The 16,110-nt window shown below is 42.5% G+C and overlaps 1 protein-coding gene across 3 annotated transcripts in view; it reads left to right on the plus strand.

The window, feature by feature from the left end:
- Positions 1-16,110, plus strand: part of atp2b1a (ATPase plasma membrane Ca2+ transporting 1a) — a 77,041-nt gene that overhangs the window by 52,982 nt on the left and 7,949 nt on the right. For 2 of the 3 annotated variants that reach the window (XM_080757460.1, XM_080757461.1), the window contains exons 14-21: positions 133-312; positions 1,768-1,855; positions 2,320-2,426; positions 3,697-3,888; positions 6,364-6,577; positions 9,332-9,543; positions 11,014-11,121; positions 12,560-12,748. In XM_080757460.1, the coding sequence (XP_080613586.1) occupies positions 133-312; positions 1,768-1,855; positions 2,320-2,426; positions 3,697-3,888; positions 6,364-6,577; positions 9,332-9,543; positions 11,014-11,121; positions 12,560-12,748 (1,290 nt within the window). Of the gene's footprint in view, positions 1-132; positions 313-1,767; positions 1,856-2,319; positions 2,427-3,696; positions 3,889-6,363; positions 6,578-9,331; positions 9,544-11,013; positions 11,122-12,559; positions 12,749-14,130; positions 14,218-16,110 lie in introns of all 3 variants that reach the window. The other variant, XM_080757459.1, reaches the window with a different exon arrangement.

The raw sequence follows: 16,110 nt of genomic DNA on the forward strand, positions 1-16,110 counted from the left end.
GAATATGGACACTTAGTCGTACGGCTTAGACTTTTTGAAAAACTAATTAAATTAAGACATGCTGATAATGACTTCCCATTTGGCCTGGTATGAAAGTTGGTTTAAAACGTGCTCCGCCTCCTCTCTCTCCAGGTCCCGGACGCCATCAAGATGTGCCAGCGGGCGGGCATCACGGTGCGCATGGTGACCGGGGACAACATCAACACGGCCCGGGCCATCGCCACCAAGTGTGGCATCCTGCTGCCCGGAGACGACTTCATATGTCTGGAGGGAAAAGACTTCAACCGCAGGATACGCAACGAGAAGGGAGAGGTGGGTGGGCAGGAAGACTCAGAAAGGACTTCTTATGCTAGTCCAATGTATGCATGTGAGAGACGGAAAAAAACTGATGTAAGCAGCTGCTGCTCCGAGTAATCTTTAATGTGCAAACAGACTAGACTGGCCCAACCAGCTCGATTTCTGGTATAGATGGGGCAGGTTTTTATTAACAGTTTTTATTAACGGTTTGCAGAATGGGTGCATTTCACATGAGTCTGTGGATGACACACTGATAAAGCATTGCCCTTGTTTACAACAGGGTCCACCATTTTTTAATTCATCAGAACATTTAGAGACGTACAAATATACACTTTTATATCAAAAACAGCAAATCATGTAAGGAGGTAAAAATGGGAAAGAAATGTATAGGGGGAAGGTGGTGTGGGGGGGATTCAGATTTCACAGCGGACAGTTTCGAATTGCCGCCGGGATCGCGACGTTGGATCGTATTGGTTCACCGATCTGAAAGCCTGGGTACCGAGGCTACAAACGGAGTACTCTAGTACAGCGTTTCACCAACGAATGGTCTTCCTCAGGCTGGGGGAAGACCAAATAATCTGATAGTAATCGTTGCTATAGAGCAGTGGTTCCCAAACGCTAAATGGTAATTAGTGCATTTATATAACGCTTTCATCCAAAGAGCTTTACATGATTGTGCATTATATTCATACAGCAATTAGGAGTTCAGAGTCTTGCTCAAGGACACTTTGACAGTGACACTAACTCTGGTGGAGCCCGGGATGGAACTGGGAATATCACGGTTCCCATCCGGCCGCTCTACCGGCCACTACCCACTGAGACGCAAAAGAGAAATGTGATGATAGCTGATCTACAAGCTCACACAACACGTCCATTTTCACAAATACTTAAAAGTATTTTCTTCCCTCTAATTAATTTATTTTATATTTTATGCAATTTATTTTGGGGATTTTTTTATTTATTATTATTTTTTATTGTGTAGGACAGTGGTTCGCAAAGTGGAGTTTGGGGACCCCTATGGGTCCTTGAGGGAGTTCCAGGGGGTCCCCAGGGTCCATTTGGTTCCATTTGTACACTCAGATTTAAATTAACATTGCTTTTACAATATAAATTGGGGTCCCAGAGATAGAAATGCCATTAAATGGTGGTCTGTAGACTAATATGCATGTCATACTGGGGGTCCTTGAAATTAAACTGCTAGAGCCGTAAATATCTTCTCTTATGGGTGTCTCTGGCAAATCTCTTCAAATGGGGGTCCGCAGGCTAATTGGTGTCAATTTGGGGGTCCTTGACAAGAAAAAGTTTGGTATCCACTGGTGTAGGAAACCAAAAAATAAAGTGGCATGTATTCAATCACAACTAATTGTCCCCAGAATAGGGACGATAGGGTTCATGTGGTTATAACTCATTGTACACTCTACAATACATTGATATGGAGTCGGTCTAATAACGTTTGTCGTGTTTTCTTAGATTGAACAGGAGCGCATTGACAAGATCTGGCCCAAGCTACGAGTCCTGGCCCGTTCCTCTCCTACAGACAAGCACACACTAGTCAAAGGTACACGTTCATTTCCCCCCCCTTGCCCAATTAAAATGTTCTCACTGTGTGTTTATGGATCATTTGACCCACAGCCTTCCTCCCAGTGGTGGAAAGTAACTAAGTACATTCATTTGAATTACTATATATTTTTTACAATTTTGAGGTTTTTGTACTTTACTTGAGTATTTACAATTTACAATACGTTTACATTTATACTCCACTACATCTCGCATCCAAATATTATGCATTCTGGCCATTTGAAAAATGCCTATCTACAACCTCACAATGAAAACTCGAAATTAGACTTTCTGCATATAGCAGACTTTTACTTTTGGTACTCTTTGATGCCAATATTTTGTACTTTTATTCAAGGACATTTTGAATTCTGGACTTTTAATTGTACTATTGATAACTTTTACTTGGGGGCAGTAAAAATGTGAGTACATTTTTTTAATTCCACCACTGCTTCCTTGGTCCTGCAGGTATCATCGACAGCACCGTGCTGGAACAGAGGCAGGTGGTGGCCGTGACGGGGGACGGCACCAACGACGGACCCGCCCTGAAGAAAGCAGACGTGGGCTTCGCCATGGTTGGTGGTCTGCTTTCACTGCACCGCTCAACTTAAATGACGCACTGTATTTAAGCTGACGATTACCGTGATTACAGTTTGTCACACAAATAATTGTGATGAATATTGGAACATTACTATTAATATTTCTGTTTGCCGTTTAAGCTTCGTAATCACAAATTGCACGGGGTAGATATGACAAATAACTTGTATACTTAACAATATACAAATAAATCACGGACACATTTAATACTTTTCCGCGCCGAAAAACATAACCTACGTTAATAATTTGTCTCTGCAAGTTCCAATAAAAGTAATTTACATTTATTCAGTTTTGATCCGATCTAGTCGAAAGGCTACTCACATTAGCTTTGGATGGCTATCTGTTGTTATGCATAACACTGGACTGAGCCATCTTGATTTGTGCGTGCACCCCCACACGCGTGCGCACACACGCTTATTGCACGGAGCATAGCGGTCGCTGTAATGGCGCCGGCCTGTACTTCTCATCAGCTAGTGAGAGATCAACACCTAACCGACCACACGCGCACACACCATTCAGTCAACACCCGGTTCCAGTCGCGGTGTTTTGGATCTTCAAAATAAGGGGTGGACGGGGGGATACTTAATCATTCTTTAATTAATCCTGTCGGCCAAACGGTTAATAATAGTTTTTGGTATTTTTTCTCTACAAAATAGCGGAAATAGTTTGTCTACAAAGTTTATAGATCAACTATTTCTGCTATTTTTGAAAAATGTATGGACATTTTTCAACATGGGAACGATTGACGATTATGCAAAAATAATTGTCATTATCTAAAATAATTGCGATTAGGAGATTATGTAATAATTGTGACAGACTTAACGCTCACCTTTGTGACGAACAGTGTTCATTTTGTCATCTAAAAGTGTGACAAAAAATGACCAGAGACTACCTTTTATCACTAACGAAAACGAAAGAAAAAATCTAAGCTATGATGACAATTTCGACAAACAAGAACGAGATTAAATGATAGAACCAAGTCATTTAACCCCTACTCTGATTTTGGTGTGCACTGCACCCATTTTTTAAGTTACTTGATTAAATTATTATAGACATTTTGTTATTCATTTGATCAGACACGTACACCCCCTTCCTATATAATCCCATTGTAACCATGTTAGACTCATTGAAAAGTTGAAAACCCACGTCCGGAGTTCTGGTGACTGATATCGTCCCTCTCAATTCTAGTTTTGGTAATTTTCTTGGTCTTAGGTCAACTGTACACACTAACCCTGTTCTCCTCCGCAGGGCATCGCCGGCACTGACGTGGCCAAAGAGGCCTCGGACATCATCCTGACCGACGACAACTTCTCCAGCATCGTCAAGGCCGTCATGTGGGGCAGGAACGTGTACGACAGCATCTCCAAGTTCCTCCAGTTTCAGCTCACCGTCAACGTGGTTGCCGTCATCGTAGCCTTCTCTGGAGCCTGCATCACCCAGGTTAGATCACTTGGAGCCTGCATCACCCATTTTAGATCACTGGTAATCTCTCAAGAAGAGTAGCTGCGCTACTGAATCTTCGTCAGCATTTGTCATTCAGAACGTGTATACATACATTATCGATAGTGCGCACCTCAGCCCTACAAGAGTAGGGCTGAGGGCGGACCAAACAGGCCAACATCCTGTTTCTATTGGGGGCTGCCCAAGGTATATGAAAAAGAAGGTAAAGACCAACGTCATTTTCGCTATCATGCAATTCCAGACGGCAGATTCGTCGCACCATGGGAGTCAAACTACACACGTTTTGTTTAAGAAGTAGTGAAAATAGCATATGTACCAGCTCACGATGCGGTGCAAAGCGACACGTTTTGAGCTTGTAGATCTGCTATTTTCACTAGTTCGGGTCCCAGGCAAACGTCTTAATTTCTCTTATGGGTCTTTGGGCTAACGGATGGATCCTCTTCACTAAAACCTTTCCCGGTTGTTGTGTGGTTTGTCACGACGGCTTCTGAAAATGACCTGGATTCCATTTGAGCCGTTAGTGGCCGTGTCTCAATCCAGAGGCTTTGCTTTGAGCCACTGAGGTTCTCCAAACCTTGTCATGTCAAGGACCGCCAAATTATTATGCATTTGGCCCGAACATCCAGTTCTTCAAATGTTTTTATTGTTGTTGTTTTGCAAATATATCAACAATAATATAATAATAATAATAATAATAAAACTGTATTTGTATAGCACCTTTCATGACATGAAATGCAGCTGAAAGTGCTTTACAGAGCAATGGAGAAAAAAAATAAGCAGTAATGCAATACAGTGAGGACATGAATAACAAAAAATAAAAGATCAATTAAAAGCAATGTTGTAGAAGTGGGTCTTGAGCTGTGCTTTAAAAATGTCTACAGAGGCTGCCAAAGGACTACACGTAATCACACATTACATTAACCCAATTTGACCTGTTGTTATACCTTTCAATTCGGGAGATACCTCTGTGTCTCATTAGTTGTTGCTATACATGTACAGGTAGCCCACACACACACACATACTCATTTTTATATATATTTATGAATTTTAAGGTTTTCAGAAACCTTAGGCATTTTTAGAATCAGCCTCGGGTCTAAATGGGTTAAATAAAATCTAAACAAAATATAGTTTTTAAAAGAAAAAACTAACAAAAAAGAGAGAATCAAATATTGTCGTGACTCGTGTTATTGTAAAGTGTGATCCCAAATTAATGCATTTGTCCGCAGAACCCCATCTGAAAATAATTTGTGCCAGAGATCACCTCCATACAATATTCATGTTCTGACCTACCTACTTACTTTACTGTTGCTCTTTATTGATGGTGTTTGCATTTGGATTGATTACTGCATGTTACACTGTACATGCCAAAACAATGGCTCCAAAACAATGGCTTCCCCAAAAGGGGTTCCCGTCCTTGATGGGTCAAATACCCTTGCAGCCCTCGTATACCTGACCAACTAGTTCTCCAAAGCGAGAACACGAGAGGGAGTGACAACGATCTGGCACTAACCAAAATAGAACAAGCATGGGAAAAATCCTCATTCTTCTACTCTGCCACCAAAATGTGGAATGCCCTGACACCATCCATTAAAAGATGTGAATCACTGGGTTTCTTTCTAAACTGGCCTGAAAAACATCTATCAGCGGAACCACAAGGGGAGGTGTATGTATGTTCTGTAGAAAGGAGGCGTCATTCGCTGCCACCACTTCTCCTTTTTCTCCTTTGTACATAATTGTGTCTTGTTTTGTATCTGTTGATGACGTATTGTGTAAATGTGTTATGCTATGTTGATGAATTGAATACGTAGGCTCACAATGGATCAACGTTTTATCCTTTTAGCCTTATTCTGTATCTGTAACTTTGCAGTCTGGGAACCCATGGAGTGCAGCTCAGAATGTGTTCTTGAGAGGTTTAACTTTGTAACTGCTGTGCTGCCTCCGCTGGGCGACTGAAATTCCCTCGCAGGATCCATAAAGGTCTACGTGGGTTAAAGTTGTCAGTCGCCACGACCGATTTCAGTCTCTTGGATTCCATGGAAGCATGCTGTACGGTGAAAATAGCCTATTTCCGGTTATTTTAAGATTAGAGCATTTGGTTATACTAGCAATATATTCAGAAACATCTTCCATAAAACCCTTATTGGTCTTGGATATTTCATTAAAGGTTAAAGCCACCAATCTTGTTTACTAAAACATTGTCAGTGAGAAAGGGGGGCGAAATATTTGCCAAGGTGTTATCTATTCAGATTTCCCTGAATAGATAACACCGAATAGATAGGAAAAGATCAGGAAAGCGCGAAGAGTTGGAATGGAACAGTATGTTCATAATTGTTTAGGCTCCTTCGCACGGTTTTGACAAACTCGCACATTTAGGACTCGGCCATGATACACCTCCTTCCGTCGCAAGAGTATTTTTATATATCCTCACGTGTCTCTCTCTCTCTCTCTCTCCAGGACTCTCCGTTAAAAGCGGTGCAGATGCTGTGGGTCAACCTGATCATGGACACGTTTGCGTCGCTGGCCCTGGCCACCGAGCCCCCCACGGAGGCCCTGCTGCTCCGCCGGCCCTACGGCCGCAACAAGCCGCTCATCTCCCGCACCATGATGAAGAACATCCTGGGACAGGCCGTCTACCAGCTCATCGTCATCTTCACGCTGCTCTTCGCCGGTAAGAGACGCCGGTGGAAAGCAGTGGCTTTTCAATCGACCAGTGGTCCTTGAGGGGGTTCCATGTGGTCCCCCCCAGCTACATGATGGAGAGTTGGTAATCAAATGGACCTTAATAGATCTTTAACTCTTGCAGGCGTCAAATGAAACCCGTACGGGTCCATTTGGTTTCATTTTACACTCACAATAGTTAAATTATTGTTAACACTTTTTCAGAATAAAGGCGCTAGAGTGTCAAGTAGATTGGCAGATTTTTACTCTGAAAAGCCTCCGACTTCCATTTCCCCCCCAAAACCCGGAGGTGAAATCTTCCATTACTACCTCCCGTGGCGCTGTCACATCTCATCTCTCTCTCTCGAAGCGGTTATATTCCAAACGAGATGCTTGGTTGAGTCAGAAATGAGGAGAGGACAGAACATTGCCGTTTTGATCAAAACCATGGAGCCTTATATTTAGAGAAGAGACCGTTTAGTCGGGCCGTAAATAAGGAAGTGAACGGCAGTGCGCATGCGCAAAACATGCATGCAGAATGAATGGCCAAACAAAAAAAAAATGTTTACAGCCATCCCGTTTTTTATATCATTAAAAAAGCTTTGATGACAGAGAATTAAGTCAGAAGCAGACCACGATTGGATTTTATGTGACGGAATATTCCGCCATAAGCAACAATAATTACTTGGTGTCAATTTGGGGGTCGTTGACATGAAAAGGTTTTGGAACCACTGCTCTACAGAGTATATCTAGATTGCAGTATTGATTATTATCACCAGTTTTAGTATTTTCCAAAGAAACGGCCTGTTGGCCGCAGGCAGCCGTGACCTTTCAAAAGCCTGCCCACACAAACGCACGCGCGCACGCACACACGCACGCGAGCGTACGCACTCAAATACCAGTGATACTGTACATTAGTTCAAACAATGTTCATGTAGTTATTTTATTTTATTCCAACTATAGCCCATCCATCTGATTAGTAATCATGGCAGATATTCGACTGCTGTGTTAAAGGAACAGATGCATTTTTAGATTCATGTTTACTTAAATGGTCAATTATTCGATTGTGTTGCAGCTTGGACCAATGGTACTAATGTTAGTATACGTTACGCTCCTATTAATGTGTGTCACTGTGAAAAGTAATTCATGGTTTTAAACCATTACCGTGACATTTTTGGTTTACACAATATATATAAGTTATCTTAAGTGTTTTGTCAATTATTTGGGGGCCCACATGGCAATATCCTCCTGTCCTGCCAGTGGACCGCGGCCCACAGGTTGGGAATGGTGGAGATCTCCTCTCATTGAGATAACCATTTATGTGTGGAGTCACAGTGCCCTCTACTGGCAACATTGGTGTACTACTGCTCTTGTGCATAAAGTTTGATATTTGTTTTACTGATTTTGCCTTTCATTACTATTACTAATGATGAATGTTAAAGGTAGTGTAAGTGATATTTTTTGCTTAAAACAAAACATTTTTTGTTAAAATGTGAATGTTAAAGGTTTGTTCAGTAACAGAGGTCTCTCTCTGCGGCTCTATAATGAACAGAAAATACCTTTCAGGTAGGTGACAACATTTTAGCCAATCAGGAGAGGTAGCTACTAGCTAATTATGAGCTTATTTTTTATATTTTTCAAATTATTATTTTTTCTGCTCATTTCTTTGGGTCATCACTTACAATTCCACTTGTTTAATCTGTATCCTGACTGTGTTCTCTATCCTGATTGGATAAAATTGTTATCCCAGTGTTTCATTTACGGTTTCTGAAACAAGCAATGAGTACTATCACAATACAGAGCTTTTAAAAGCGTATTTTAAGTGTTATCTAAAACAGGGGTTTTCAACAGGTGGTCTGTGGACCACTGGTGGTCCCTGCCTGACCATTCATTTAGTAATTTTCTTTCCACTAGTTGAGAAACAGTGAACTGAATGACCTGGTGATCTATGATGAAATTCAACAAAAGAGGAGTTAGAATCTCAAGAGGGGGAAGTGCACCGGATTGTCTGGTTGAGTCATTATTAGTACTAGTCATTTCATTGGCCATTGGCCATTGGTTGAGAAACAGTGGTATGTACACATGGGATGCATAGCAAGTGTTACAAAAGCACAACTTTTTGCTCATATCCCCACCCAACACAACAGTGGTCCCCAGGTTGATTCTAAGTCAGGGTGGTGGTCCCTCGTTAACAATCAGTTGAAACCCCCTGATCTAAAACACTGGTTCCCAAAGTGGGGTCCAGGGACCCCTACGGGTCCTTGAGGGAGTTCCAGGGGGTCCCCAGCTAAATGATAGTTTGGAACCAAATGGACCGTTACAGGTCTGTAACTCGGAGTGTACAAATGGAACCAAATAGACCCATTAGGGTCCATTTTGTTCCATTTGTACACAATCAGAGTTAACATTAACTTTGATTTTACAATATAAATTGGGGTCCCAGAGATAGAAATGCCATTAAATAGGAGACCGTAGCCTAATTCAGGTCAAACCACGGGGTTCCGGCACTATTATTAGACCGACAACCTACCTCAAACCCTAACCTAACCAAAACCGCAAGCAGGGGAGCAGCGCATGTTCGAGCGCTAGTCCGACCGTTGTTCCTGCATGTCGGACTAATGCTCCGTCGGAATTGCCATCGGATCCCAAAACGCGGGTGTCCTTGAAATCAAAATCACTGCTAGAGTCGTACAAATCGGGGAACCACTGACCTAAAAGATAATAATAATAATAATAATCTCTGTTTTGTGTCCCTGCCCCGCAGGCGAGAGGATATTCGACATCGACAGTGGGCGTGACGCGCCGCTCCACGCGCCGCCCTCGGAGCACTACACCATCGTGTTCAACACCTTCGTCCTGATGCAGCTCTTCAACGAGATCAACGCGCGCAAGATCCACGGCGAGAGGAACGTCTTCGAGGGCATCTTCAACAACATGATCTTCTGCTCCATCGTCTTCGGCACCTTCATCATCCAGGTGATGAGAAAAAGATATTCCTAAACTCTGCGGTACATTTAAATCAACCTATTTAGACCTGAGAAGAGATGTCCTTCTAAATCCTAACCGTTTCCACTATTTCATATCAAGGACTCCCAGAATGATATATATTTGTCCACAGACCCCCATTTCTAAATATTCCAGAGACCCCCCAGCAGCAAATATCTGAGTTAGAAATGTTCGCTGTGAAAGAATGTAATTTATATTCAAAGATTTGTGCCACATTTTCACGATAAAAAAATTGTAGTTGTTTTTTGTTCTTTCTTTCTTTGTAGTTTTCCAAAAAATCTCTGCGTGCTCACAAGCTTGTAGACAGGGTATTAAATATAATGAATGTTTAATAACACACCAGGTGTTATCACTGGTTTTAGTCGTTTCCAAAGAACCAGCCCGTTGGCCGCAGCTGTGTCACCACGCTGCTGTGACCTTTCAGAAGCCAGCTGACACACACAAAGTATTCCTTGCATAGAATACTCTGGTCAAATATCACTAAAACTACAAGTCAAATTTGTACTTATACTTGTATTTGAAAGTAGAAATCAAATGTTTAATGTCAATGCATTGATGCATGAATATCCCCCCTCCCCTCCCCCCCCCCAATTCACAGATTTTCAAGAGATTGTCCAGGAATAAAAATAATTATAAAATGTGGAAATGGCAGATCTACAAAAGGGTTGTCCCCACACGTCTTTATAATTACACCGGTTTTTTTAATGGTATAAAACCGGATTGCTAAAATCAATTTTTTGTCAGTGGCCGTTGCTAGGCAACGCCTTGCTCAGAGCTCCCAGACATGATTTGCGCACGCGCTAGATAAAGTGGTCCAAATGATTGTGATGCTATATTAACACATTTTGCTGGGGACCCTCTCGAACCACTTGAGTGGGAGGTGTGTAAGTGACATTGTTTAAATACGTGTTAAAAAGCTAGAGCTATATTACAATAGCTATCATTGCTACAGAGTGTTTTAGAGTCTTGATTCTCGTTTGTTCACTTCTCCCCCAGCTCTCTAGCAAACAGAAAACTAATCATATTGGGCTGCCACTTTCATCCAAACGGGAGCGAGAACTCGTACAAGGATACGATAAATAAGTGAACTTGGAAGTGATTTCATAAAAAAATATTATCATTATTATAAATGAGCAGATACATTTGGAATTGGAATATGTTCTTCTCTCCTGTTTGGATGAAATTGGTGTCCCACCTGAAAACGTATTTTCAGTTTATTAAAGGGCTTGAGACAGAGAAACCCCCTGTTACTGAACAAACACTAGCGATGATTAATCAACGTAACGAACATATCGTCAGCTTGTACAATGGCTACGTTCGCAATTTATGTGTTTGCCTAATAAATGACATGCACACAATAAGAATGGGCATGTTGGAAGTGGTCGGCGGTAAATGAGTTTGCTGTATTAACTGTATTTTAACTGTATTTTGCCCCTCCAGTTCGTCATCGTGCAGTGGGGAGGTAAACCCTTCAGCTGCGTGGCTCTGCCCGTGGACCAGTGGCTGTGGTGCACGTTCCTGGGCTTCGGCAGTCTACTGTGGGGCCAGGTGAGTGTTTGAAATGGGCACTCTTATCTCCATAATCGTAACCTTTTGTGTTCAAGCGTTTATTTATTTTTGTAAATGAACGCCCTACTTTACTTGAGCACTCTACAGAGTCACGTGAAAGCAATCAAAAGTAGCAGATCTGCAAGCTCGAGGCGCATTTGAGTTTTGGCCAAGGACTATAAATAAATTAAATATTGTACGTTGGCTAAAATCTATCTTAAAATACTCTTTTATCGGCGGCCGTGCACAACTAAGTGTAAATCCGGCTTTAACATGATCAATGTTAAATGTTTATTTTAATAAAATAAAACGGCAATGACTAATATGCCTTAAATTGTTGTGGCGTGGTGGGGTGGGATGGGGTTGTAAGAAATTTGGTAAAGTGAAGACCTAGGTCCTAGTATAATGGAAAATACAGGCATTTTATTTTGAAGTTTCAGTAATGGGAATAAAACAGGTGAATGAAATCAAGCATAATTTTTATTCACTCGACACTCAAGACGGCATCACGTTTTTGTTCAAAGGAAGTAATTAAAATTAAAAGAAATGTACCTTTTGATATAAAAATACACAAATGGAAATGTTCCCATTGTTTTGGCATCCACTGTTAGGTATGCCCATACGATGACCACGGATATGGTCTAAAAGTGTGGAAAAGGGTCTAATTTCACTAGGCCTTTATAGGTTGAGAACCACAAAGTAAGAAACCAAAGACCTGCTTTAGATTAAAGTGGTAAAACACTGCCCCCGTGTGGAGGGAGTTGGCTTGGTGGAATAGGCTCTATGCACAGCAGCCATATTAGAACGAAATCAGGCCTCTTCCTTACTTCACAGGTCTTGCCAGTAATATATTGGTCAAACAGAGGAAGGGTGCTGATATTTTGCATGTTGGCTCACTGAAAACACAAGTGGGTTCAAATTCTGAATGATACAATTCTTGGTACAGCCCCTGATCACCAGGTGGGGCTCGTAGCCAATGTATCCTCACTTTTGTACCTTTTGGTATATAAAGATGCAGTTTCCGGTTTCTTGTACTCATTTGAAAAAACACAATCGCAGGGGAGCCGGACGGGGCGGGTTATAATACACACACTCCTACGGGCTGGAGCAGCACCCGTCAGCAGGGAGTGTTACTGTTGGGTGGGAAGCGCAGAACAAAGGCTCTACAATCAGGGGCTCCCAAAAGGTCACAAAGGCTGTGCAGGTAGATCACGTGACATGGCCCTAAAAAATATAATAAAAAAAGGAAAAAATCAGACCTGTCTGTACTGAGTGGTACTGTACTGTGCTGTACCGTACTGTACTGTACTGTACTGTACTGTACTGTACAAGCCCTCCTCCCTGGCCTGTGTGTGTGTGTCGCAATGGCTGCTAAAAACACTATACTTATTTGCTCAAGTGCTGGGAGTTGAGTACTTTATGCACCACTGCTCCCCAGGTGATCTCGTCCATCCCCACCAGCCGTCTGAAGTTCCTGAAGACGGCGGGCCACGGCACCCAGAAGTCGGAGATCCCCGACGAGGAGCTGGAAGACATGGAGGAAATGGAGGAGATCGACCACGCTGAGAGAGAGCTCCGCCGTGGGCAGATCCTCTGGTTCCGAGGACTTAACCGCATCCAGACCCAGGTAATGCTGTCCAGACCCCCCCCACCCCCTCTCACTTCCCCCCCAAGCACCACATAAAACTCCACCCCAGCACAGCATCAAACTCCACCCCAGCACAGCATCAAACTCCACCCCAGCACAGCATCAAACTCCACCTCAGCACAGCATCAAACTCAAGCCAGGGAATCCAAGCCATGAACTCAAACTTACTATTGCTCCTCCAGCATACAAATGTATTGTTTGCTTCCTCCAATCTGTTCTCTGTTCTCTGCTTTCAATCTGAATCTGCAATCTCTGTTGCAAAGACTTTTTCCGTCTCGGATCTGAATCTGTCCGCTTTCTAAAAACAAATCTCCGCAAAACCAAAGTGAACGTTTGGAAAGGTTTTGTAATGACGATGAGGTGCCAGCTACTGGCTGAGTTAAGGTTGGTACACTGACACGATTAGAAGAACACAAGGATTCTACTGGCTGACTTAAGGTTGGTACACTGACACCATTAGAAGAACACAAGGATTCTACTGGCTGACTTAAGGTTGGTACACTGACACCATTAGAAGAACACAAGGATTCTACTGGCTGACTTAAGGTTGGTACACTGACACCATTAGAAGAACACAAGGATTCTGCAGAGAAACAAAAGGTGGAAGTGAGTTCAGACTGCGGGGGACAAGTGCCTTTACCCCCCCCCCCCCCCCCTTCCCCCCTTTTAACTACTATTCCGGAACCCCATCTCTTAAATTATTATTCTTTTTCTCCTATGATTATTGTTGCCCTTGCTTTATTTTTCTCTCTCCTCTTGCTGTATGTTTTGTTGACTTTTTTCCCCTCCTTCTCCTTTGATTTCTATTGGGCTGCAACTATCGATTGTATTCTTAGAAAAAAATATATTTATCAAATCGAATCATATTTTTTTCTGAAATTAGGACCGACCTCCGATTATTCTGATTATCTGCCGATACCGATATTATACGGATTATGCTGCATTCAAACATTAGAAATACACAAAACAAAAGCGACAGAGCCATTGTCTGTGACGTCATCGGTTATTTTCTATCCACGGGTCCCCATCTAGCGTGAATCCAAAAAGCTCTTTGTATTGAAATTGAGTGCAGAAACACACAAAACTGACAATCCGCAAGCTGACAACGTGTTGACCACTTTTGAACTCCTAGTTTTCTGAATTCATAAACATTTTTAGACATCTTTGAAGAAAGAAAAGACTTTCCAAAACGTTTTCCCCTTTTACGTTTTATTATTTAATAAGGCGTCCTGTGGCACTGAGTGAGTCAAATGGATGTGATCGATTACCCGTTGCACACCCCTACTCTCTTTGATTTCTATTTGTGTGGGCATCTCCTCGTCCTTCCTCCCTTCCTGTCTCGCTGTCTTGGTTTTTTGCAGATGGATGTTGTGAGTGCGTTCCAGAGTGGAACCTCCTTTTCAGGGAGGCGGCAGGCCTCCTCCAACTCCAGCCAACAGCAGCACGATGTAACCAATGTTTCTAGCCCTTCACATGTAGCCTTTACTACTACTACTACCACTACTAACACTACTAACACTACTACTCCTCCTCCTACCGACACAGCTTCTGTCACTGTGGGGTGTGAGTGTGTGCTCTCCTCTGTCTAGTGCATGGTGACATCAAGGTCAAGCTATGCTTTGGGCGGGAGACAAGCGGTGAGCGACACCACGCGCCCTTGTCTTGCCGTGTTACGGGTTTTGGCGTAACACAAAATAAAAAATAAAATGCACATCTGCACAGTACATGCATTACTGTAAAAGGCTATGCACAACAGCCATATTGGAAAGAAATTCAAAAATTCCTCACTTCACTGTTACCAATGATACTAATGAAGGTTCTGTTCCATTCTGGTCAAACCGGGTCAGGGTGCTGCAACTGTGCATATTGGCTCACTGGAAACACACTGCTACAGCAGTGGGTCTCAAATTGGGGTCCAGGGACCCTCATGCTTCCTTGTGGGGGTTCCAAATGGCCCTTGGCGTAGGTCCATTTGGTTCCATTTGTACACTCTCAGAGTTGTAGGGGTCCTTGAAATTACAAAGGTTTGAGATCCACTGTGCTACACTAAACGGAACAGAGCCTTAAACTACCAATGACACGCCCCGAAAAATATCATTATCATACTGCACATCATGTGGTCTCACTGAAAACAGTCTGATCATTTGGATGGCATATTTGCGTTTGTACTAGCTAAATACGGCATTAAAAAATATTATTTTCTATCTACTATCTTAGGTACAATGCAATTGAGGTTGACGTGTTTTTTTGGGGGGGGTAACCGTTGCATAATCACATATATCGCACTCGAGTCCCATGCCCGTGGTCCCCTCTAGTCACCAAGACCTGTGTCCCCACTGTCAGAGCACTCAAATCTTAGGCTTGCACACAATGATCAGACAAGAAATGCACCAGCCAGCTGCTGCATTTCTCCCGCAAATCTCCTCTGTTTGAGGTGAGAATGCTGTCCCCCCGGGACACCCATAGTGTAGCGTTTCTCATAAATTCAATGAATAAGCATAAACAAACTATTTCACGCGAACAATGTTGGTAAAACTAAGATGTTTGAGGGGAAATATAAATTGTATATGCACACATTTAGAAATAAAATACATTTTCATGTAAAGTCACTTCCTTGTTTAGTGGTGTGAGGCTGAGTGAGCCAAGGGGAGACAGAGAAGACAGGGGGGGAATGTTTATCTGCTGCGTGGCGTCATCAATATTAGCTAATCAAATTTCAACGCGAAATTCCCTCTTTTATTAGTTTAATTGGTAAGCCATGTGAAGTAACTAAGGAATTTCCAATTTAGCTGCTGTGCACAGAGACTATTGCCTTAATGCTTGCAGGTAACCCATTCCATAACTGAAACGTTGGTCTCATGTGGTCCACATGATTTCCATGAAGTTTTGGCATCACTTCCGCTGTGCGACGCTTCGGCACAAAGCATGAATTGACCTTTATATTGGCCTCAGTTCTGTCCCTCTTTCTAACATCTTCATCTTCCTCTTCCATCTTCTTCTTCGCCTAACGTTGACACGTTGCTCATACTCCTCCTAATGTCACCTTATTTTTTTCCTCCACTAAAAAAAACACAGCAACAAATCACATCTCCCATGTTGCTTGGATAACAGCCGCAGTATTATCGATGTACTTGTACTGTCTGTAACCAAGGGTTTTTATCCATGTCTCATCATGTCGTTCTGTTCTGCTTCTGCTTTGGTCAGTAATAGAAAGGTGGTACAAATAGGGCTGTCACGATTAGGACATTACGTGATGATTACGTGATGGTTACGTGATGATTACTGTCACACGAAATTATGAATAGAAATTGTATTTCTGCTTGGCTTTTAGGCTTTTAGGG

Source organism: Protomyctophum bolini, assembly GCF_963924005.1.
Source record: "Protomyctophum bolini genome assembly, chromosome: 23".
Lineage (NCBI taxonomy): Eukaryota > Metazoa > Chordata > Actinopteri > Myctophiformes > Myctophidae > Protomyctophum > Protomyctophum bolini.